This window comes from Erinaceus europaeus, chromosome 9 (genome assembly GCF_950295315.1).
Source record: "Erinaceus europaeus chromosome 9, mEriEur2.1, whole genome shotgun sequence".
NCBI classification, from domain to species: Eukaryota; Metazoa; Chordata; class Mammalia; order Eulipotyphla; family Erinaceidae; genus Erinaceus; species Erinaceus europaeus.
In genome coordinates, this window is record NC_080170.1 from 83,085,708 (window position 1) to 83,112,081 (window position 26,374).

Consider the following 26,374-nt stretch of genomic DNA (forward strand, 5'->3'; position numbering starts at 1 on the left):
GTCCCTCCGAGGGCGCTCTGAAGCTCAGGACTGCCACGGCGTGTCCCGGGAGTGAGTGGCAGCGGGCGAGCGTGACTCCCGCCTGGGGGCTGGGGGCTCTGCGGAGGCGAGCGGGGCGCGGGCGCGGGCGGGCGCGGGCGCGGGCGGGGCGGCGCGGCGCACAGGTGGCCCGGTCCCCTCCAGCTGCGCGCCGCGCTGGCTCGGCGGGTGGGCCGCCAGGAGTCGCGCTGGAGCCGCGGTTACCCTGGAGACCGATTGGGGCGAGTAGGCGGCGCGGAGCTCTGGGGCGGTCGGCTGCGGAGTAGCTGGGCGAGAGGTGGGGGGGTGGGGGGAGGAGTGGCTCCCCCTGGGGCGCCACCGGCCGGCGAGTCCCGGGGCGGCTCCGGGTGGCCCGGGCGCTGCGGGGGCGCCAGGCAGGTCAAAGTTCAGCCTCCGCGGAGCTCGGCGGCGCGGCAGCTGCACTTGTCTCGTCCGCGCATCCGACGGTCGCAGCCCCGCGGGGCAGAGCGAGGCCGGCGGCGGGCGGGGAGGCACCGCGTTGCCCCGAGGACGTCGAGGGCTCGGCCGGCGCCTTCGCCGCAGCGACCAGGAGCGGGGTGGGCGGCGGGTGCGCTCCCCGCGGCCCCGGGATGACTTCTCGGCGCTGCCCTCTGGCTCCTTTGCTGCTGCTGTCCCTGCACGGTGAGTGCCGCCCTCCTCCCTCTGTGCTCCCCGAGGACCTTGCTGCGCTGGCCTGAAGCGAGGTGGAGCCCAGGCTTCTCCCCCGTGTCACGTCCTGGGAGCCTAACTTTCTCAGGGGCCATATTGCTGTCCGCGGGGCCTCACCCCCTCCTTCCCGCCTCAGCGCCCCGCTTCCTGGCACCCGCGCAGCTCAAGTGTCCCCCAAGCCCAGAGAGAACTGCACCCGCTCCGCGGTTACCCCTCGGCTCTGATCCAGCCCCGCTCCTTTCTAGATAAACACTTAATTCCATTTAGAAACAGCATTTAGAAGCTGGTTTCCGTTATCAGGCGGGTCCGGGAACACTGGAGATGCTTTCAAAAAGAATTTGGAAAACCCAAAAGTTTTCAGTGTTACTTTAACCTTTTGGAAGTGCATATAGGTATCGGCTGAAACTTGGTGATCTCATTTTCAAAATAACTTTCCGGTGTGCTACACTATGTTGAGAACAAGATTTAAAAAAGTTCTAGCTTCTTCCCCAAAGACATAAATTAGTTTATTAAAAACAACAACGGAGTTACTCACATTGGAATGAACACAGGAAATACATACATTTAGTTTTCTTGTTAATGTTTTAAAAAATTGACTTAAATTTAGTTTCTAGTCTCCAATGTTCCTTACATTTTCTTTTCTATGAGTAGCCATTGTATTTAAATTGATTTTTATCTTCAGTCTTTTCTTTTTCTCTGGAAAGATTACATTTTCAAGTTTTCTGTTCCACTTACTTGATTGCTGAGATTTGTCGAGAATTATTCTCAGGTTTATTTAAGAGCAGGCTCAGTGATTAATATGGAATATTGTATCCTGTTTCCAAAGATATTTTTCTCATAGTCTTATGACCTTGTTTGAACTGACAATGAGTCTATAGATCCTGCAGTAACCTAATTTTATCCTGAATCAGTTGTACAGAATTATTTAGTAGGCGAAAACATATGCTTTTCCCATAGAAGCTAGTGAAAAAAATCATTAAAATTACAGATAGTTTTCCTGGAATTTAAAAGTATGTGTGTAGTAGTGATGGACAGAGAATAATTAAGTGATGTCAGTAGGTACTTTCTGTGAACTTGTGCTTCCAAATTAATTTTGTCTTGTCACCAATTGAAGAAGGCCAACATTTTTATCTTTCCTTCCTTCAGGTGTGACATAAAATAGAGTAAATGAACTTTTTATTTAATCCCTAAGACATAACTGAAAATATAAATTTTACTATAAGAACAACTGAAATTTTTGGTAAAGAAATCGGATAGCTTTTAAATTTTGCAGTAAATAATACCCACTTTTTATAAAGAACATTTATGTCTGTTGTAGAATTATTGAGCTGTACCTTTGAAGAGTTGGTATAATTTGCAGAATCAGCCTTACAAGGTCATTTGATTTGTTTCTTTTTGTTCAACAGAGGTATTCCTAAACTAAAGTAGGGTTTTTTTTTTTTTAAGTCTTCTAAGGATATTTCAGTACTCATAATAATCTCACCTATAGGGATGCTTTTAATCTTCAAAAAAAAGTGTTCCAAATATTTACCTGCTGACACTAAGTGCATTTAGATTTCTGATGGGGAGGGATGGTGGTGGAATACTAAAATGCACAAGAATTTGTCCATAGCTCTGAAAGGAATTAGAATGTTTTAAAACAGCCTGTAAGCAAATGCAGATGGTTTGTTCTAGCAGAAATATCTGATGAGTGCCACAAAGGAAGAGTTTACTTTTGATCTAGACTTTGAATGAGTAGGCTTAGAATTGCCAGAGGTGGGAGTGGCTGACTTTTCCTACCCAAAAGAGCAGCTTTTAGCTGTTAGACTAAGGGATGCACTGGAAAGAGGAATGGCTAAAAAAAAGTACTGAGTCTTGGGTGCTGAATGTGAGGTACATTAAGCAGGACCTAGAAAATTCACCAGTACTTGCCTTCCTTAAGATTGGGAGGGGGGGAAGAGACAAATAACTATCAAACAGCTACTTGTGCAGAGCATAATGATGTCCAAGAGCTTCCCATGTGACTGCAGCGCTGAAATGAATTAAGTAAGGCCCATCCCTAGGACTTTCAGAGCTGAATGAGGGGGAAGCAGGAATGAGTATCTGAATAAGGTTGGTTCTCAGATGGAAAAAGGGCAGTCAGTGCTAGATAACAACCAGACAAATTGGGGCCGGGTGGTGGCGCACCTGGTTGAGTGCACATGTTGCAATGTGCAAGGACCCGGGTTCGAGCCCCCTGTCCTCACCTGCAGGGAGAAAGCTTCACAAGTGGTGAAGCAGTGCTGAAGGTATCTCTCTGTCTCTCACCCTCTCTATCTCTCCCTTCCCTCTTGATTTCTGACTAGCCAATAAATAAATAAAGATAACAACAACAACAACAAAAAACAAATGAAACAAATCATAGCAGTGATTGTTTTAATGAAATGCATCAAAGGTAAAAAATAGTCTTTTTTTGACAAAAAAAAAAAAGGTTGCCTAGAATTGTGTTTTACCTTTGTTTAAATTTCTGTGGAGTAGCTTCAAAAACAATTATTTTTTTTGCCTCCAGGGTTATTGCTGGGGCTCAGTGTGTGCACCATGAATCCACTGCTCCTGGAGGCCATTTTTTCTCCTTTTGTTGCCCTTGTTGTGGATATTATTATTGTTGTTGATGTTGTTTGTTGTTGGATAGGACAGAGAGAAATCAGAAGACTGGGGGCGGGGTGGGGGGAGAGAAAGACGCGTGCAGACCTGCTTCATCACCTGTAAAGCGACTTCCCTGCAGGTGGGGAACCTGGGCTCTAACCAAGTGGAAGCCTTATGCCAGTCCACTGTGCTACTGCCCAACCCCCAACAACTTTTTAATTTAAATTTTGACTTCTGAATGCTTCTAACAATGGGTTAGATATATCTAATGTGTTTTTCTTTTCTTTATATTTTTTTGCCACCAGCTAATCAAGGGGGCTCAGTGCCTGCAGGATTCCACTGCTCCCAGTAGCCTGTCTCCCTCCCTCCCACCATCCCTCTTCCTTCCTTGCCTCCCTCCTTCCACTCATCCCTCCCTCCTTTCCTTCCTTCTTCTCCCTTCCTCCTTCCCTTCATTCTTCCTTCCTTCCCCCTCCTTCCCTTCCTTCCTCTCCTTTTCTCTCTCCCTCCTTTCTTCCATTCCTTCCTTTCCTTCCCTCTCTCCCTCCCTCCTTTCCTTCCATCCACTCCCTCTCTTTCCTTTCCTTTCCTTTCCTTTCCTTTCCTTTCCTTCTTTTCTTTCTTTCTTTCCTTCTTTCTTTCTTTCTTTCTTTCTTTCTTTCTTCCTCTCTCTTTCTTTCTTGGTTATTACTGGGGCTCAGTGCCTTGCACAGTATCTTTTTAAAAAATTTTTATAGAGAGAAAGAGGGGACAGAGAAAGAGAGACACCCTTAGCACTGACTCATTGCATGTGAAACTCCTGCCTGGCAAGTGGGATGGTAGGGCTGGGGGCTTGAACCCTGCCCCTTATGTATGGTAATGTGTGCACTCAACCTGGTGTGCCATCACTAGGTCCTGTTTTTTCTTCTTTCTTTTTCCTGTAGATGGAGGTTGAAAGACAGATGTAAAGAGAGGGAGAGAGAGAGATAGAGGTGAGAGTCTAAGAGAGAAGGAGAGAAACTGCAGCATTGTTCCATTCCTGAAGGCACTTCTATGTGGTAGCCTAGGGCTTGAACCTAGTTGTGTACTCTACTAGGTGAGCTCTTTGCCAGGCCCTCTATGATGTGTGTGTTTTAATATTTATTTCCTTTCATTGCTCTTGTTTTTTATTGTTGTTGTTACTGATTTCATCATTGGTGGATAGGACAGAGGGAAATCGAGAGGAGGGGAAGGCAGAGGGGGAGGGAAAGATAGATACCTGCAGACTTGCTTCATCGCTTGTGAAGCGACCCCCCTGCAGATGGAGAGCCGGGGGTTCAAACCAGTATCCTTACGGCTGTCCTTGTGTTTTGCCCCATGTGCGCTTAACCCCCTGCGCTACCCTCTGATGTGTTTTTTGTACTACTTGTGATTCTTTGAAATAATAACTGCAGAATCTGGGTGTATACAAGGGGTAGAGCAGATGAAATGAAGAGAAAATTGAAATAATTCTGAGTTTAAATGATATCACTATGACAAAGAATATTGTGAACTTTCTTAGCCTGAACTTTTTGTAGTTGCTTTGGAAGGGTTTACTTTTTAGTTTAAAAAAAATAGTAAATTTCTTGCCATTTGACCTACATGAAAGGTGACAGGTACCAGGTGAAAATGTTAAGAGAAATTAAACTTACCCATATATCCAATATAGACGATTCAGGAATCAATTTAAATATTAAATCACCAAGTGCTTCTATACTGCTGTCAGTCCCAAGGTAATGATGCAATGGGCAAAGATTTTTTTCCCCCCAGTAACAGTATGTGGCACATTTTCAAATGTGTCTTCACACTTTGATAGTGGAAGCATTTATAATGAAAAGTCTCATTTGAGCCTTCATACTTAAGCCATGTGATGCAGTGTCAAACAAGGTGACATGCTGGTGCATAGGGTTCTTTAGTTGCTTGGAGTTATAGGGAATAAGGGGCTTGGAAGTTCCAGCTGTGTTGAGAGCAAGCTGGGGAAAATGTGCTGTTTCCACTAAAATTGTCATCTATAACTATTATATTTGCAATAGTGACTCTGAATCCATTGCTATCTATACTAATGATAACTAATTTGTTTCTAGGTTTTAGGTGCTCTGAAGTAGGCTAACTGGAATACCACCCTTGTTCATCAAAGTTTGAGTTAGCTGATTTCAGAGAGGTTGACAGTTCCTGGGTGGTATTCAAAACACCATCTGATTTGAGCTGAGTTTGGTCTTAAAAGTGGAAAGTTAGTTTACTTGTTAGTTACACTGATTTTACGTAACTGTGGAAAGGATTTTTTTTTTCTTTCTGTTTAGGTGTTTAATTCTCTTTATGTCAGATTTCTTACCACCTGAGGAAGAGAGTACAGTCATTTGAATTTTGTGATGATTTATTTATTTATTAATATTTATGCATCTATTTTTATTGCAACCAGGGTTATCACTGGGACTTGGTGCTTGCACAACAAATCTAGCACTTCTGGTGGCCATTTTTTTCTTTTCTTTTCTTTTTTTTTTAAATTGAGATAAAACTTAAGAAGGATAGAGAAACAGAATGGGAGAGAAAGAGAGACACCTGCAGCACTGCTTCACTGCTTATGAAACTTCCCCCTGTAAGGTTTGGACTGGAAGCTTGAAACTGGGTCTTTGTGGATAGTAATATACGTGCTCTACTGGGTACCTGTAATGGTTTTCAGATTGTAGAAATGTGAATCCTGGAATAGAAAATTTTTGTTTCAGGAGCCAGGCAGTGGTGCACCTGGTTAAGCATACACATTACAGTGTATGCAAAGACTCGGGTTCAAGTCCCTGGTCCCCACCTGCAGGGTGAAAGCTTCACGAATGGTGAAGCCATGCTGTAGGTATCTCTCTGTCTCTCTCCCTCTTTATCTCCCTCTCCCCTCTCAGTTTCTTTCTGTACCAAACAGTAAATTTAAAAAAAAAGAAAATTTTGTTTCAGAGCAGGGTGGTGGCACAATTGGTAGAGTGCTCACATTACAGTACACAAGGGCCAGAATCCAGACCGCCAGGGGGTAGGCTTCAGGAATGAAATAGTGCTGCAGGTGTAGTCTCTCTCCTCTCTCCCCTCTCAATTTCTCTCTGTCTCTAAAATAAATAAATGACAAAAACTTGTTTCTTAATTTACAAATAGACATTGATCTGATACCAATTCATTATTACTTTTATATTGTATATTTGCAAAGGCTGTGTTTCTTTCCCACTTCCATTATAGGAAGATAATCTTTTAACAAATAGCACTGATACTTTTATGTAGAGTAGGATTGAACTAATAAATAATTGCCACGGTGAACAGAAGTTATCCTCTACTTGCTAGTTTTTCTTCATTTTGCATCTTGAGTATAGTACTTTTATTTGAATTTTTTTCAACTCTATTATTTTATTGAGAAAATATTGACTCAGAGGATTTTTCTTGTCACAAGGGCACACTTCCACATTTCATCATGCATGTTTGAGTATTTTAAAGATTCATTTTTAAGAAAGAACTCCCACAGTCCTGCACAGCTCTGTCCTGTGCAGCTCCACGTTTGCACCTGGTGGCAGCAGGCATAGTGTCTCCTCTCATTGCACATTTTGAATGTGAGAGCAATGACAAACTGACCGATTTAAAGCTCAAGAAATAAAGATCCCAGACATTCTGTAGTGAAACTGAGTTTTCTCTCCTTTTAAAAAAAAATCATTTCATTGGTGGAGGGGTTGTTTATAGTACAGCTGTTGATGTAGGGGTACAATTTCTCATTTTCCCATGATAGGTGTCTGTGATGTAGGGGTACAATTTCTCATTTTCCCATGATAGGTGTCTGCGGCATGCTCTCACCCCCAACTTAGGTCCTTTTCCACCATCATGCTCCAGGACTCCAGTATCCTTCCCACTCTCTCCCTTCCCTTCTTTCCCCAGGGCCCTTTGCTTTGTTGCAATAATAACCCCACTCAGTCCAAGTTTCACTTTATGTCTTTCCTTTCTGTTTTTATTTCTGAAGTTCCAGCTATAAGTAAGATCATCCAATATTTATTCTTTAACAGTTGTTTTATCTCACTTAACATCATTTCTTCAAGCTCCATCCAGATCTTCTCTTTTAATTGTGATTACACCTTGGAGAATACCCTAGTGACCACTATTGCAGTTCAGTGCCACTGCTTTGACTCTTGGGCTAGCCGTGGTAGTTTCTACCCACCACTGCTGTAGCACCACCAGTGACAATTATTGGAGAGCCCCGAATGTCTTGATAGAACCCTGAATTATAATGGCTGTTATTTCTCTGTTGAGCTATTTTTTCTTAATTACTAACAGCTATGTTTTATAGCAGACATGCCAGAAATTCCTTGCAATCTCTAATTCTGTCTCTAATCTCCGTAGTGTTAGTCTAATATTGGGGTAAACAGAGATAACAGGTCAGAAGGCCTTCAGCCTAGCAAGAGGCCTTATCTGATATCCCTGAACTATGCCTATATCCTTGTAGTTAGGTCAGGATTTTCAGAATGTGATATAATCACTAGAATTGGCAATAACAAGTCTGGTATAGAGTAGTTCACATATTAGGAGAGAGATCACGCAATTATTCATGCCTTTTAGATCTTTAGTATATCCTTAAGGTGTTTATACTCGATACAACTATATGCACATAAATCAAGTAAATAGAGGTACAGAGTTTCCTGTGAGAGAGATTCTGTAGGACAAATTTGACAGAGACATTTCTGTAGAACGTCACTGTGAGATGTATGTTGTGTATCTTCCACATGATATAATGTAATAAAATTTACTTCTTAACCCTGGGATGTAAACAAACTCTGCTCCCCAGCATCCAGAGAAACCCAGCATAGTTTTTACTATAGTAAGTGTCAGCTCATTTATCCCTATGAAGAAAATAGCTTTCTTTTTCTTTTGTGCCTGCCAAATAGCTCACTTGGATAATGTGCTGCTTTTCCATGTATGCAACTCCGGTTCAAGTGTAACCCCCACCACACTGTAGGAAGCTTTGCTGATATCATGAAGGAAGCTTTTGGAGAGAGGAAGAGGAAAGATAACCAGAGCATTGCTTTGGCATGAGTAACACTGGGGATTGAACTCAGAACTCCCAAGCTGTATGAGTGGCAGTAATTATTAAAATATTTTGGTTATATAAGGAATATAGATGACTAAAACAAATACACATTAAAAAAAGAAAGGTGGGAATGTCTGGAGGCATGGCTGTGTAGTAGAAGCCCTTGCAGATCACACTCCTGATAACCTAGAAACACCCACACACACATACACACAATGAAAAATCACCTGAAAACTCAAAATATAACCAGGATCTTTCCAGAAATTCACTAAGCCACAGCCTCCAAATGCAGATGCTACTACAATTTCATCCTGAACAACCTGGGTAGATGATATTACCAATGTGTCCCCGAACCTCATCTCTCAGACCCCTGCCCCACTAGAGAAAGATAGAAACAGGCTGGGGGTATGGATCGACCTGCTAACACCCATGTCCAGCAGCAGTTATAGAAGCCAGACCTTCTGCCTTTTGCACCCCAGAATGAATTCTGGCTCATACTCCTAGAGGGGTAAATGTTAGGGAAAGGTGACCAGAGGGCTCTGAACTCCAATTCCATCAGGACCCAGAGAGAAAAGAGGGTGTGTGTTTGTGTGTGTGGGGGAGGGGGAGTATTAGGGGAAGGATGCTCAGAGGTAGTAGGTGTGACTTAGAAAGGAAGACAAGGTAGGGCCATAGGAAAAAAAAAAGGGCAAATACAAATAAATATAGATAGTTATAGAAATAATAGTCTACCTTTATCTATGATCTTGGGAGAACTAAAGCAGTTTCCAATGCAGAAGGGAATGGGGGGCAGGCACAGAACTCTGGTGGTGGGAAGGTGTGGAATTATACCCCTGTTTTCTTATAATTTTGTAAATCATTGTTAAATCACTAATAAAAATTAAAAAAAAAACAAACAAAAAAAAGCCCACCAAAATCTTTGCTAAAAAAAGTAGATAACTGGACTATCTTTTGTATAATGTGAAAATTAAGGTGGTAGGTGTTGGGGGCAGGTTGGGGATCGCAGAATTAAGATGGGCAGTGGCAGATGTGGTAACTTCATAGCACCAAGTATGAAAATGCTCCTGAAATCTGCTAATTTTATAAACCAGTAGTACATCACTATAAAAGCATAAAAATAAAACAATAATAATAATAAAAAAGAATGGGCCAACCCCAGCTTGACTCAGGGCTTAGAGTTCTGTGTAGGGGGATACAGTGGAGATGTGACCTTGGCCACAAGACTTGGTTCTTCAAGTTTTTAATTTGCAAAGTGTGGGAGTTAAATTAGGTAATCTCTTGTTCTTTTCCAGCTTTGTAATCTAATGCTTTGATTTGGCTTCCCAGTATGCCACTGATAGCTAGCTTTACCCCAGCTGTTCTTTCTTTCTTTCTTTCTTTCTTTTTTTTTTACATTTTCATAGAAAAGGATGTTTTCTTTTCTTTTTTAAAAATATTTATTTATTTTCCCTTTTGTTGCCCTTGTTGTTTAACATTGTTGTGGTTATTGATGTCCTTGTTGGATAGGACAAAGAGAAATGGAGAGAGGAGAGGAAGACAGAAAGGGGTAGAGAAAGACAGACATCTGCAGACCTGCTTCACCGCCTGTGAGGTGACTCCCCAGCAGGTGGAGAGCCAGGGGCTCGAACCTCATCCTTATGCCAGTCCTTACGCTTTGTGCCAGTGCGCTTGACCCGCTGTGCCACTGCCTGACTCCCATGGAAAAGGATGTTTTCTTATAAAGCCAGGTGGCCTTAAAAATGGACAGTTAGGCACATTGGCAGAACTTCAAAATAATTCTGAGAGTCACCAACTTACTGCCTACTGTGTTAACTTGGTAAATGCAGTTTGTTTACAGGTTGTTTGTCTATAGAAAAAAAAAAAGTGACACTAACAGAGAAAGTTCTTGAGCTTTATACTCCAAAATAGTTTTGGTAACTTTAACATGATTCATTTTCATGAAATTGTGACTTTGAGTTCTTTTTCTAGTTCATGATTTTATTGTCCTCAGCACAAATCTTGTTTTAGTTGGCCTCTAATCAATCTATATTTCCACTTTTTGTCTTCACATTTGCACTTCTTTGGAGAAATTTACTGTGCTAGTCCTCTTCCCTCTTCAGTTACTTTGAATTCAGGGTGTTGTGTTATCTTTCTCATTAATAAGAAAGTGTAATGTTGTGAGTCACAGGGAGCTGGGCTAGTAATGTCTCTTACAGCCGTTTAATTCTGTAATGTCCTTGATCTGATGAAGCCGCTCAGTAAATCTCTTCACAATTTCCATGACCGAGCCATCTGCCTGCATTAAAATAAATCAAATCTGCTTACTCTGTCAATGTCTAACAAATATTCTATACACTGATGATGTAGAAGGCCATGAACACCAAAATAATTTGCAATCTTGAGTACTTCCTCTTGAATTCTCAGCTCAGATTCTCTTGGCATAGTTAAAGTTGGCATATCAGCTTTCTCTTTGACTTGAATAAAAGGGTAGTGGAATTCTCCCTCCCATCGTTTTTAACTAAAAAGTTATTCCATATGTGCAAATGAACTTAACTTGTGTTTTTCCCCCCACTTTTTAACATCATAAAACCTTTACTTGCACTTCTGTCATGTGTGCTAGATATTTGGGTGAATACATATTTCTAATTTCATTTATTGTAGTTTATATATATGAAATATATATAAAAGATAAGGTAGGTAATTGATATATACACTTGTACATTAAACAACCCCACTTGTACATTAGACAACCCCACCAGTGTGTCCTGGAGCTCTGATTCCCCAGAACCCCACCCCACTAGGGAAAGAGAGAGACAGGGTGGGAGTATGGATCTACCCGTCAACGCCCATGTTCAGCAGGGAAGCAATTACAGAAGCCAGACCTTCCACCTTCTGCATCCCACAGTGACCTTGGGTATATACTTCTAGAGGGTTAAAGAATAGGAAAGCTATCAGGGGAGGGGATGGGATACCGAGTTCGGGTGGTGGGAACTGTGTGGAGTTGTACCCCTCTTATCCTATGGTTTTGTCAGTGTTTCCTTTTATAAATAAATAAAAATTAAAAAAAGAAGTTAGCTGTTATGCCTGTTAGAGGAATGTACTGTTATATAATCCATTATATAATGTATTTATCAACTATTATATAAGGTGTATAATAGATATACAAGGGATATAGTATATAATATATAATTAGGCATATGACATAAATACTTCGTAAGTCTGCTGTTTGTATATGTAAATATTGCATATATGCATATACACAAATATGCACATATATATGTAACCTCAGGCACACAATATGCCTGAAATAAGTTTTTGATATAATCCAGACTTTGGAGGCTGTGTAGATTGTGGCAACACTGCACCTAGTGCATGGCCTGTTCCTATGCAAAAATGATTTACTTTTTCACATCTGAAAGTCACTGCATCTTCAATATATTTCCTAATATTTTCACAATCTTCTTATTAATTTATAGTGTTACTAATTAAATTATTCTGGTAGCTTTCTAGTTTTTACTTTGTTTTTCTTCTCTGTCTTTTATTATCTGTAGGTTAATATTCTAATACTATTTGAATTATATTCCTTTTTCTCCAACAATGATAGCAACAGCAAACTACAAAAAAATTTAAATGAGAAATCCCAAGATTTAAGGGTTTTTTTCAGTGTTCAGTGTAGATTTTCACTTTACCCCATCTAATTCAACATATTTCCATGCTCCTCTTCTGACACTGTGCTTACACCTACCTCTTTAACAGTTTGGCTAACATTTCTAGCCCTCTTTTTTATGTTTTAAGATTTATTTATTTGTTAGACAGAGATAGAGGGAAGGGGATTGAGAACCAGATCATCACTCTAGCACATGGGTTGCCAGGGGCTGAACTTTTGGCCTGATGTTGAGAGTCCAATGTGCCAAGCCTTGGGCCTTCCAGTTCTATTCTAACTGGCCAGCGACCTATTGACATCCTTACTGTTTACTCCACTAGGCCCAGCTCAAACCCGTTCTTTGGAAACATCTTTGTAAGAAATATGTATTTTTAGATTTTCCTAAGCACTGAAAGTTTGTGCTTTTCCATTTATATCACCTTTACATTGCAATCCTTTGTCCCCTTGCATTTTCCTGCAAATCATGCAGAATGAGAACTTTATGCTATGTACATAGTAGGTGTTTAGTGAGCAAATAGATGAATTTTAGGCCTTCATTTTTTCTTTTAAACTTAATTTTATTTTTCTGATTTAGTAATGATTGACAAGATTGTGGGATAAAAGGGTACAGTTCCACACAATTCCTACTACCAGAGTTCTGTATCCCATCCTCTCCATTGGAAACTTTCCTATTCTTTATCCCTCTGGGATAGACCTAACCCAAGTGGCACAAGGCTCTGGGGAGGTGGGGTTCCAGGTACATTGCTGTACCATTAGCATTTTCTTTCCTTTCTTTTTTTCAATTTTTATCTCCCTCTCCCTCAGTTGTCACTGCCACTTTTTTAATGATCATCTTCTTTATTAACTTATCTTCATTAAATGGAATTGAGGTTAAATTTCATGATCTTAATTTTACCATTTTATAGTAATTTATTTAAAATAATAATTTTAGTTATAGCCTTTTGTATTACTGATTACATCTCGGCATCACCATCTTGCTTTTGCTTTGTACAGAAGTTTGCAAATATTTGTTTTTGTGAGAGTAGAAAGACAGGATCAGAAGGAGAGAGACACCAGAGCACTGCCCAACTCTAGCGTATGGTGGGGCCCTGGACTGAACCTGGTATGATTAGGGCCCCAGGTAAGTCCTATGCTCTAATGCTAAGCTCTCTTCCTGGCCCAGTACAGGGATTTTAGTCAAGAGGAGACTTAGAAATTTACAGTCAAATTAATATCGTATTTATTACTTAGTCCCCCCCCCCGGGGGGAGAGTACCTCAACTTTTAAAGTATATTCTTTCATTTTCCAAGAGAGTTTGAGAACCTGCCCAATACACAACAGGTTATACAGAATATAGTAGTAGTAACAACAGGTTATACAGAATATTTATTATGGTACCTGGTCTGAAGGAACTTAATACATTTGTAACTATAATTCGAATTGTAAGCACCATTATAATTTGGAGATTGATGTGAATAGAAAAAAGTAATTGTAGACTCTTATTGATAGAACCATGTGAAAAAAAGTGATGATATGTAATAGTTTAAATATCATTTGGAAAAAGATATAACTACATACTTACTGACCTTATGAACTGCTTATATGGTCTATATCTCAGCCAGTGCGGCAAAACACCTGTTTCCTATATATGTGGTATTTAAAGTTTGTTATGCATCACAAATCTGGGGATAGAAGGAAGAAATAAATGTGTTGGGTCCAGTCTTTAAGACTCCATGGTTTAACTTAAAAGACAGAAATGATTCAATTCATGATGACACAAAACTACATTGATGGTGCAAAGGAGTATTTTTTCCCTCTCCTGTCCCCATTCTTATTTTTGCTTTGAATAACCCCAAGCCTTTCCCCTGGGTGGAATGTTTCTTGGGAATTGCAAGCTCTGAACCTGGCCACTTTGCACAGGTGTAGGAGTTACAGCACACAAACAGTGGCAGAAGATTTGTGGATTCAGAGGAGGTGTTCCTAGTTCTCCAGGATCTCCATGAAAAATGCAAAAGATAGAAGAGTGCTTGCACATTCTAGTAAGGGGATTGAAAGAAGCCTGCAGTTAAAGTGAAGTTTGATGGTGTGGAAATTTCAAGTTCAGAGACAAATAGCTGGGAGTACCGATTAAAGACGGGAACTGGTACATACCCACTATGATTATCTATGTACCACCACCACCACCCAAGAGAAAATCTCCACAGTAGAATGATCCTACATTACTGGTAATCTATCAGGGAGTAGCCAGACAAGATACTTGAATGTGGTGGCAAGTAAAGACCCAGAGAACTTTGTACAGATATGAAGGCTATCTTTCTCCCTTCTCCTCCTTTCTCCTCTTCCCCTCTCTTCCCCTCTCTTCCTCTTCTCTATCCTTCTCTTTGTTTCTCCTCTTCTCCTCCCTTCCTCTCTCTTCCCCTCCCCTCCCCTCCTCTCCCCTACCTTACCCTGGGAGTAGTTTTAAGGACTCTTTCCTTCACACACACACACACACACACACACACACACACACACACACACACACACACACACACACACACACACTCTTAAAGAAAATCAGAGTAAGGGGAAAGAAATATGAAAGACTTCTTCCAGAATTTATCTGAGCCATCCAAAAGAGATATTTATAAGGTTCTCTAAAGAGGCTGCTCAGATTATTGGACTGACCTTAGATGACTAGATTGGTCTAAATTTAGTTACCTCCCACTCTCTGAAGGAGGAAAAATTGTGGTTAAGAGTAAGTGTATATGGGTGGGGAGGGGGTGAGAAACAGAACATGCTTTTAGGGAAAATGAATTATTCTTGTGCTTGTTAACAAAAGAATGTGAATTTATTTATTGCCATTCTCTTGATAACATTTAGATTAGAAACCCGGCCATTTCATAGAATCTATGGTACTTATCTCACCAGATGTACCAGTTTTGAGCTCTATCCTATCTTTCTAAGCTGATGTGCCAACATGGTAGCAAGTGTTTAAGGAATTGCAAGAACCCACTATAGTGGTTTATTGAATCTCAATAAATGATCTTTTCTTCCAAGAAAGGCCTTTTAATTTGATCACTTGGAATGCTTTTTTTTTTTTTAAATACTTGGAATTGGCATTTTTTTTTTTTAATTGAAGTACCCACAGTGAACCGAATGTGGTTAAACAGCTTGGAACACTGGAGCTGAATAGGCTGTGGGCGCATGTGCCAAAGGGTGGCAAGCCAAATCATCCTGCTCATAGTGCCAGCTCTGATGAGCTTCAGTTCTGCTTTTGGATGCCTGGCCAAGTCACACACATTTCTCCTGTTTTTTAGTATCATGAGCATGGATGTCAAATTTCCATTAAGATTATTAACTATCTTGTCTGCCTAGCAATGCCTGGCATTTCATGTATGTTTACTCATTTCTGTTTAAGACAAGCCTATGAGATAGATGAGTATTAGTCCTAACTCCAAGTGAGAAAATAGAGTATGCATTTTATAGAATAGAGTAATTTCAGTATCTGAAGTTAAATGCCTAGAAGATATAAGTAAGACTATATTATATGTTAAAACACTGATGATAGTACTCTCAGGCTCAAACACATAGCAAGTAGATTACTTTTTCTTTCTCTTTCCTTTTATCTTTCTTTTGTTCTTTTTTTTTTAAATGTATTTGACTTTGAGGTGTTCACTTCACTCTAGGGCTTCACTGGAGAAATATTTGGGAAGTATTTGTCAGCTACAGGCAGGGTTTTTAAAGAGCTTTAAAACCCCAAACATGAAACATGTTCTCTTCCCAACAGTGGAATTCAAGTGAGACATATACAGTTGAATTTTTTTTTCTTCAATATGGCTGATTTATTTTATCTTTAAATTTGCCACGAGGCTTATTGTTGGGGTTCAGTACCATTTCCAGTGGCCATTACTCCCTTTTTTCTTTCTTTCCTCTAGATTGGGGTTGGGAAACCTTTTTTTTCTACTAAGGGCCAACTTGATATTTATATCATCATGATCAACTTAAAAATTACTACTTGGTGCTGCTATGAAAGAAAGCTTATAGATTTATTGAATTTTGAGTCCTGCCTGCAGTTGCTTTGCCAGGGTCAGACTAACTGATTTTGCAGTATATATAAGGCCTGAGGGCGAAATGTTCCCTATACTTGCTTTATATGGAGAGTGAGAGACAGTGGAAAAAGACTGCAGTACCACTCTACCACTCATGAAGCTTCTTCCCCTGTACCTCCTTCAGACTCTCCCATGTGATGGCATGGGGCTGGAACTAGAGTCCTCACACATCCCTATGTGTGTACTTTACTGGATGAGCCACCTGCCAGCTCTAAGATGTCTACTTTAATCATTGTTCTGAAACTTCAAATATCAGCCTTAAAGCTTTTTTTCCCCTTCCTACTCTGCTTGCTCTTTTTCTCTGTTTTTTTCCCCCCCTTTGTGGTTCTCTTCCTTTCTAATGCCTTAGTTTTTGTTTGGTGTGTCTGTTGGTTAATCTAGTACTAGACATAAGATAGCTAAAAACTTTAGTTTCATTTATCAAATAAATAGATATGGTAGTATGGTAGAAGATTTATATGCTATTAGAAGGGGGGAATAATTAAACAATACTACTACATTTATTTCTTTTGAAGATCACCAATCAACAAGAAACTGTTTGCCAGTTATGTTGGATAATAGAGACGATAAGAAAGAAAACTACATTTTTGCCTTTGCCGGTTTTATAACTTTCAAGGAAGGAAACATTTGTTGAATGCCTGCTAGGTACTAGGCCTTCCTTAGGCATTAATTATACTAATTATTCCTCACCAGACTCCTGCACTATTTCTCTTTATTAAACAATAAATTGATGATATGAAAAATGAAATAATGTAACAGCTCATGTTTTGTGGTTTCCCAAACCTACCTTCTTTTTGGTTCAGGAGAAAGAAAACAAGAAATATTGTTTCAGCTTGAACCCTTCTTTTTTTTTTTTTCTGGACTTGAAAAACAGTACTTATGCTATAAGCTGCAACTGAATGTCACCTCCCATGTTGTCCTCCTAAGTTGACTTCTTCCTTCCCTGTTTTCATTATTCTTGTTCAACTCTATCTGGTAGATAGACACACTTTTCGAGACACTTTCTTTTTGCTGAACTATCCTCTTTCTTTCTTACCATTGATATTGTGGCCGGTATAGCACTTAATAGAGCTTAATAAATAGTTGCTTCAAGAACAGTATGTTATAACTAACTGTATGGTTCAGAGTATAATAGGTCTATAGTAGACTTAATGGAGCAAATGGGAGCTGGTGGATTCAAGTGGGAACTATGGTAGTCTTGAAATACCTGAATAGGATTTAGACTAGTATAGTGGAGGATGGCACAACACATAGGAGAGGTTGTGGGGCAGGGGTGTCAGAAGTGGTTGCATGAAGAGGAGCATTACTAGTTCCTGTTAGGAAGCAATGTGAGTTAAATTTGGATGCCACATTTATTATTTCAGCTCTCTGAAAACTGCCCCTAATGATATCTCTCTTCTTTTGTCTCCTGAAAATTAATTATCTTTTGTAGCTATGGTAACTCATTTGAAGCTCCATTATGCATGTAATTTGTACACACTGAACTATTTGCTTCAGCATTCTAAACATTTTCCTGCATAGTCAATAATTCTATATTTACAATGTTCTCTTCCATCTGGTAAAAATTGGCTTTTCCCTTTAGATTTTGAAAGATGATTTTAAAAGGAATCAGGAATGACAGCTTGACTAATAAATTACCTTAAGTGACCATTATCTTTGTCATTAATGTTCATGTCATTACTTAGTCCTATGGACATATTTCAAAGCAGCCTTTTCTTTGAAAAACTTAGGGCACATGACACACACCACTGTGATTTCCCCAACTTTCTTGGCTCAGATGAACCCTCTGCCCTCCTTCCCTAGTTCCCACACCTTTCATTCACCCCAGACTCTTGTGATCCAATGGGACAGCCTTTTATGTCTCTTGCCTGGCTCTGATCCAGCCAGTCACACCTCTGTGGTTGTCCTGCTCTCCTCCTTCTGCTTATACTCTTACTACCCCTCTTCTGCTGACTGTTCTCTGTGTTTAGCCAACTCCCCAGATTATGTCAGTAGATAGAGGGGTCCCAAGTTTCCCCCTCTGATTGTTTAACCTTTGAATCTTCTTTTTGTTTTTGTTTTCCCTAGAAAGTAAGTCAGGCAACATCTACTCCACTGAGTGTATGGTTTGAATAGTGTGCTGGCCTGGTGCATGGCAAGAATCTGTAGCTGTTCCTTTCCCTGAGCCCTGACTATTGCACAACAACTATTAGAAACGTTTTTTTTTACAAGCTGGGGAGATAGTAAAATGGTTATGCAGAAAACTGTCGTACCTGAGGCTCTGAGGTTCAATCCCAAGCATCATCCCAAGCAATATCAATAGCACTCAATAGTTATTGAGTATTTTATTTGGAAAGGCTAGGCACTTTTTTTTTTAAGGTGTCAGGGCTGTGACAGACAAAACAGATTACACAAAGACTAACAACATCTAGGGTTATAAAAATATTGAGATAGCATAGTTGTTTTTTTTTAAGTGTCAACTTCTTAAAAATATTTCACCTATGAAATAGTGATAGGATTATAGTTTATATGATAAAGAAAAAATCATGTTAAAAACATATCTCTTTAAGTCATTTTAAGCATGATTATTTATTTATTATTAGTTAATAACAGGTTACAAAATTGCAGGATTACAGGGTATAGTTCCACACCACAGCCACCACCAAATTTCTAAGTTCCCATACTTCCACATCCCAAAGATAAACATCTTAATTCTCATAAAGTCTTATAAGAAGTTTGCTGTTTTATTACTTTTAAGTTCATGTGTATCAGTTCTCTAGATTCACATATGAATGAAATCATCTACTAGTTGTTTTTCATATCTCTTCTTATTTTGCTAAACACAGTCACCTTCAGTTCCATCCATTTTATCCCAAAGGACAGAATGTTTTTTTTTGATTGTAGAATAGTATCTTATGGAATATATAACCCATAATTTCTTTAGCCAGTCATCTGTTGATGGGTATTTAGACTGTTTCCACTATTTAGCTATTGACAAACATACTTTTTAAAGTTTTTACAACTAAATGTTTTTTGTTTGTAGTGTTTAGTAGGTATGTAATGATTTCTGAGTGAAGTCATATGGCTGAGGTTACAGCCTGCACAGGTCTCTGTTGTGTAATGCTGGCAATTAGTTGTATTAGATAAGCTGGGTTTTATGTAAGAAATTGGAACTTGTTTTTATTTCTAATTAAGCAGCTCCCTGTTGTTAAAAGCAGTAATAAACACTTTAACAACTTTGTCTGAGACAGTCATTGCTCAATGTTGCCTATATCATTGCACCTTACAAAGGAAAGGTTTATGGACCCAGAAAATGTTGATGAGCTTTTATACTTTTATACTCTCTGTTTTTAAAATTTTATCAACAATTACATCTGATGCTTATTGTCAGTAATAGTTACCATGCTTCTCTTTCTTTTAACTTACTTAGAAATGTAAAGTTATGTTTGAATTCAAGTTTTTTTAAATTAATTTTTTATTGAGGGAATTAATGATTTACAGTCAGTAGTAAATACAGTTGTTGATACATGTGTAAGATTTCTCAATTTTCTTCAAAACACTCTAATCCCCCACTTAGGTCCTCCTCTATTACCAGGTGTACCAGGACCTGAAAGCCTCTCATTCCCTGAGTCCTTTACTTTGGTACAATCCATCAGACAAACCCAGTCCAAGTTCTACTTGGTGTTTTCCCCTTCTGTTCTTATTTCTCAACTTTTGTCTATGAGTGAGATAATCCGAGATAATCCTATTTTCTCTTTCTGGCTTTTCTCACTTCACATGATTTCTTCAAGCTTCATACAATACAAGGTGAAGAAGGTGAAACCACCATTTTTAATAGCTGAGTCATAGTCCATTGTGTATATATACCACAACTTTCTCAGTCACTCATCTGTTGTTGGACACTTGGGTTGTTTCCAGGCTTTGGCTATTAAAAATTGTGCTGCTGTGAACATAGGTACACACAAATCTTTTTGTATGGGTGTGCTCGGTTCCTGGATATATCCCCAGGAGAGGAACTATAGGACTATAGTGAAGGTCCACTTCTAGCCTTCCAAGAGTTCTCCAGACTGCTCTTCACAGGGGTTGGACCAGTTTACATTCCCACCAGCAGTGCAGGAGGGTTCCTTTGCCCCCCACAACTTCTCTAGTATTTGTTGTTGCTGCTGTTTCTGATGTATGACATTCTTACAGGAGTGAAGTGGTATCTCATTGTTTTCTTTATTTGCATTTCTCTGGCAATAAATGATTTTGAGCATTTTTTCATATGTTTGGATCTCTTCCTTGGTGATATTCTGTTCATATCCTCTCCCTATTTTTGGATGGGGTCATTTGTTTTCTTGTTGCTGAATTTGGTGAGCTATATTTTGGCTATTAGCCTCTTGTGTATTATCTGTTGTGTTTTTCTAGATATTTTGTTTTTGCTTTTATAGTAAATGGGACTGATTTCTGCATTTCTTCTTCTTCTGACTTAGTGTTTGCACAAAGGAACACCACAGACTTTTGTATGTTAATTTTGTAGTTTGACACCTTACTATGTTGCCTGATAATTTCCATGTGCTTCCTGCTAGATTCTTCAGTTTTTTTTTTTTATGTGTAATATATCCTCTTGTGTAAAATTCTCCCATTTTGTAAGGAATCTCTTTAATACTTTCTTTTGCTGTGCAGAAGCTTTTTAATTTGGTGTAGTTCCATTGTTTTATTTTTCTTTTAGTCTTTCCTGCAATTGGATTATTATCACTGGAGATGCGTATAAAATTCAGATGGAAAGGAGCTCTGCCAATATTTTCCTCAAGGTACTTGATAGTTTCAGGTCTAACATGCAAGTCTTTGATCCACTTGGAGTTTACTTTTCTGTGTGGAGAAATATAGTGGTTCAGTTTCATTCTTTTGCACATTTCAACCCACTTTCCCCAACACCATTTGTTGAAGAGATCCTGTAAGATAGTCTGAGATCTGAAAGTGTGATTTTTTTCAGTTCTATGCTTATTTCTCATTTGTTTTTGGCAATTTTAGGTATTTTCTAGTTACAGATAAGCACTTATACCTTTTATTCTATTCTTCTAAAAAAAAAAGTGGGTGGGACCTTGATGAGAATTGCATTAAATTTATATATGGCTTTGAAGAGAATATTCATCTTGATGATGTTAATTCTTCCAATCCATTAATATTGAATATCTTTCTACTTCTTTGAGTCTTTTTCTGTTTCTTTGAATAGTGACTCAGTTTTCAATATACAAGTCCTTCACTTCTCTTGTTAGGTTTTTCTAGATACTTCGTTTTTGCTGCTATAGTGAATGGGACTGATTTCTAGATTTCTTCTTCTTCTGACTTAGTGTTTGCACAAAGGAACACCACAGACTTTTTAATGTTAATTTTGTAGCTTGACACCTTACTATGTTGCCTGATAATTTCCATCAGCTTCCTGCTGGGTTCTTTAGTTTTTTAAATGTATAATATATCATTTGTAAATAGTGAGAGTTTGATGTTTTCTCTTCTAATCTGTATCCTCTTAATTCTTTGCTTTTTCCTGATGACTATGGCAAGAACTTCCAACACTATGTTGAATAGTAAAGGTGTTAATGGGCAGCCCTGTGTAGTACCTGATCTAAGGGTTAATGATTTCAGTTTCTCACCACTAGTATGATGTTGGTCATAAGTTTGCTGTATATGGACTCCACTAGGTAAAGAGTTTTCTATCTATTCCCACTTAAAATTTTATTAGTGATTTAATATTGACTTTAAAATTGTGAGATAACAGGGATATAATTCCACATTGTTTCCACCACCAGAGCTGTCGATTCCCATTTTTTGTAGTGTTTTGATCATGAAGGGATATTGGTTTTTGTCAGAGGCTTTCTCTGTATCTATTGAGATAATTATGTGTTTTTTTTTTTTTGTATTGATGTGGTGGTTCACATTTATTGATTTATGTCTACTGAATCAACCGTATATCCCTGGGATAAATTCCACCTGGTTGTGCTATACAGTCTTTTGGAAATATTGATGTATCTGTTTGGCTTGAATTTTGTTTAGTGTTTTAGCATCTATGTTCATCAGAGATATTGGTCTGTAGTTTTCTTTTTGTGTGTGTGTCTCTGTCTGATTTTGTTATTAGGGTAATGTTGGCTTCATAAAAAGTGGAAGGGAATATCCTTGTGTCTTCGAATATTTTGGAAGAGCTAAAGAATTATAGGTATTATCTCTTCATTGAAAGCTTTGTATAATTCTTTTGTAAAACCACTTGGTCCTAGACCTTTATTGTTGGGAAGGTTGTTGATTAAGTATTTCAATTTCTTTGGCTGACATTGGCCTGCTAATGTTTTATAGTTTCTCTTGTTTCAATTTTGGAAGCTTATATGTTTATTTTTTATGCTTTCTCTTTATTATTTTTATTTATTTACTATTGAATGGAGACAGAGAGAAATTCTGAGGCAAGAGGCAGATAGAAAGGGAAAGAGACAGAGAGACATCTGTAACCCTGCTTCACCACTGGTGAAGCTTTCCATCTGCATATGTGAACCACAGGCTTGAATCTGGTCCTTGCTCATTGTAATGTGGGCACTTAGCACTTAGACAGGTGCACTACCACCTGTCCCCAAAGGTTCTATGTTTCTAGGAACTCTTCCTTTATTCTAACTCTTCCTTTATTCTAGGTTCTCTTGCTTGGTGGCATATAGTTGTTCATAAAAGGCTCACATCCTTTGGATTTCTGTGTTGTCTGTTGTGATATCTCCTCTTTCATTTACAATCCTATTCATTTGAGTCTTCTACCTTTTTTTTTGTGATTATGGCCAATGGTTTGTCAATTTTGTTTATTTACCCTTTTGAAAAATCAACATTCGAATTCATTAATCTTTTGTATTGTGCTTTTATTTTTATGTTATTTATTTCTGACCAAATTTTAATTGTTCAGTCCTTGTGGTTGCTCTAGGTAGGGTTCCTTTGCTTTTCTTCTACTATGTCCTTAAGTTGTGTAGTCAGGTTTTTTATTTGACCTTTTTCTTGTTTTCTAATATTTGCCTGTATCACTATGAATTTCCCTCCTAGTACTGCCTTAGTGGCGTCTCCAGTATTTTGAAAGTTCATGTATTCATTTTCATTGGATACTAGGAACATTTTAATTTCTTCCTTAATTTTCTCTTTTTATTTATTTATTTATTTTATTTATTTATTCCCTTTTGTTGCCCTTGTTGTTTTATTGTTATAGTTATTGTTGTTGTCGTTGTTGGATAGGACAGAGAGAAATGGAGAGAGGAGGGGAGAAAGATAGACACCTGCAGACCTGCTTCACCACTTGTGAAGCGACTCCCCTGCAGGTGGGGAGCCGGGGTTCGAACCAGGATCCTTATGCCAGTCCTTGTGCTTTGCGCCACCTGCGCTTAACCCACTGTGCTACAGCCCGACTCCCCTTAATTTTCTCTTTAACTCAGTGGTTTTTAAGTAGTATGCTATTTAGTTTCCATATTTTGGAACCTTTACTAATTTTCTGTTTTTTGTTGACTGTTTAATTCCACTGTGGTCTGAGAAGATGTTGGGATTACTTCGGTGCTCTTGAACTTGTCGACACTGTCTTGATGGCCTGAAATATGATCTATCCTTGAGAATGTCCTATATGGACTTGAAAAGAATGTGTATTCCAGTTATTTGGGGTGGGGGACTCCGAAAATGTCTAGTAGGTATAGTCTGTTTATTTCTTTGTTTAACTCTTGTCTCGTTACTAACTCTCTGCCTAGATGATCTGTCAGTTGGAGAGAGTGGGGTGTTGAGGTCTCCTGCTATTACTGTGTTGCTACTGATGTATTTTTGTAGTTCTAAATTCATTCAGTATCTGTGAAATAAGTAATTTCCTATATATATTACTCCTACATTTTAAAAATTCATAGGAAGCTAAGTAAAGATTTATTGATTTATTTCTGGTTTTAGTTTTGATAACTTCAAAGCAGAAATTATCCCATAGTGTTTTTCTTGTGAAAAATATATGCAGCTGTCATACAGCCCCAGTACTAGAATTGTGGAACCAGAAATCATCTTCATTTTCTCTTTCTACTCATCCTATCTTCTTTTCCTCTAATTTGTTATGCTGCATTTTTATTGTCTCCAGAGAAGTATTTTTGTTTTTTCCAAAACTGCACAGCATGTTGGTGGGAAAGTTTGGACCAGAATTGAGGTGAAAGCTCTTCCCTTTAATGTAAAAGCAATATGTCTGCTAAACAGTATTTTAGTAACTTTTCTTGCTTTGTTCAAGCCAGTTTTAACCTATTTAGATTCAAGCATTATTTCTTAATAGGATCAGTTTTCAGACACATTGTCATCCCAACAAAATACTGTATGAGGAAAGTATACATGTACCATGTATGCACACAGGAGTATACTTAATGCATGTGATTGTATAATTTTGATGGGATTATTTAAGCACAATGGTGGTATTGTATAAATGGTGCTACTGCTACTGATAGTAATAAAACTATTGGATACCCTTCCTTTAACTCCTTTAATGCTTCTGTCATGTCCTCATATTTCAGACTGGGCTTGATAAAACAGACAAGAAAATACTCAAATTTCATTTCAGAATCTGCAGCAGCTGGAGTGAACGTCAAACAGATGGGCTTTTCCACCCTGATTATCCTAACTTCCTAAATTTAGAAATACTTGCTTAAAAAATGTAAATTACCCAAGGGGGTGGTGTAGCACATGCCAGGCAGTGCTAATGAGTGCAAATAGATGTCATCTGCTGACTTAGAGAAATCTCAGCTCCCACTTCTGAGTCTCAGTTATTTCGTTCCCTTAAAGTTTGTTTTATATCACTGCTTTCCTTCCTGGGAAATGTAGTGTCAAGGCTCTTCACATATAGATTAATATTATTTTAAAATGTTGAGATTTGTACAGCACCTTATAGCAAAATAGTGTTTAATCTGCTTTACAGCTGAAATTTCCTTCAAATTGGTAGGAAAAACTGAAAAGAAGCATTGTCTGAGACTTCTCTCATATCTTACCTTGGCAATGATTAGTGTGGCTAATCTGGGCAAGATATTTCCAGTGGCATAAAATGGGTGGACTACATGAAGATTAATGTTTGTCTTTTAGTTATAAAGTACTTTGAATTTATAGCTTTTATTTGTAAGTCATTTTGTACAATGTTGTATCCCTAGAATTCATTACATTTAATAATAATAACAACAATAAAAATAATAATCCTAGTACATAATAGGCCCATCTTAGTACAAACTATGTTATCTTGGAGACATAGTTTTCCAGAAGAATCAATATAATTTTGTATTTTAAGTTAGCAGATTTCATTGGACAGACTGTTTAGGAGCTACATATTTTATGGCTACGTGGTCCTATTAGAATACACTTTTTCTCTTCCGTATCCTGTATTTAAATTGAGGAGACTAACAGTGATTCAAGGACCAAAAGAAAAAAACAAAAAAACCAAACACCATCAGTGCCCTAACTAGTGAGTCATTTCCCATTGGAGTATCAGATATGTAGGGAATCACTTCTTATATAGACTACTGTGTTGATAGAACTACCTCTATTCCACAGTTAGAGGAGAGAAAACAGAACATAATATATAAGTGCATCAGCAAACAGAAGTCCAGATTATCAGGTCTGCAAGAGAAGAAGCAAGTCCAGAAGCTACATTTTAGGAGTTGAGAAGGTGTTCATGAAGCAAGGGGACAATGTGGACAGGAGAGGGAATGGGAGAGCAGCTAGTCTTTCTGAGCAAAGAGAGTAAATAAGCAGAGTTACCAAACCATAAAATTCTGGGAAAGTTGCACACATAGTTCTGCATGACTGAAGGGTAGGGCTCAAGGGAAGTAAGAGGCTAGCCTTGGGCAGGAAGACTAGGCACCAGAGGTCTGGATTTTACCAGGTATTTAGAGGAAAGTTTTCCAGGTTTTTTTATTAATTAATTTTATTATTTATTTTATTTAATAAAACAGACAGAAATTGAGAGAGGGCAGAGGAGAAAGACTCCTGCAGTCCTGATTCACTGTTTGTGAAGCATCCCTCCCCCACATGTGAAGACCAGGGGCTTGAATGTAGGTCCTTGCACATGGTAACGTGTTCTCAACAGGGTATGTTACTGCCTGGTCCCCTTCCAGGGGTATTGAAGAGGGAGTAACATTTTTCTCTCTTCTCTTTTGGCAATATGACTTTAGCAGCGGTCTGGAGGATGATTTGGAAATAGACCAGAGGGAGACAGGGAGATCAGTAAAGCGACTGTCATACTCTTTCTAGATCATGTGAAGTTTCTCATAAATGTTGATCATTTCAAGAAGAGAGACGTAGTCTCAGTGAATATTTAAAAAGAAAAAAAAAAAA

The 26,374-nt window shown here is 38.7% G+C and overlaps 1 protein-coding gene across 2 annotated transcripts in view; it reads left to right on the top strand.

Annotated features, from left to right (window-relative positions):
• Nucleotides 1-304: 304 nt before the first annotated feature.
• IGSF11 (immunoglobulin superfamily member 11) overlaps nt 305-26,374 on the top strand; it is a 184,526-nt gene continuing 158,456 nt past the window's right edge. For both annotated transcript variants that reach the window (XM_060198320.1, XM_060198319.1), the window contains exon 1: nt 305-681. Coding sequence is in view for 1 of the 2 variants with exons in the window: in XM_060198319.1 (XP_060054302.1) it covers nt 630-681 (52 nt within the window). In the remaining variant the exon portion in view is untranslated. The remainder of the gene's footprint in view (nt 682-26,374) is intronic.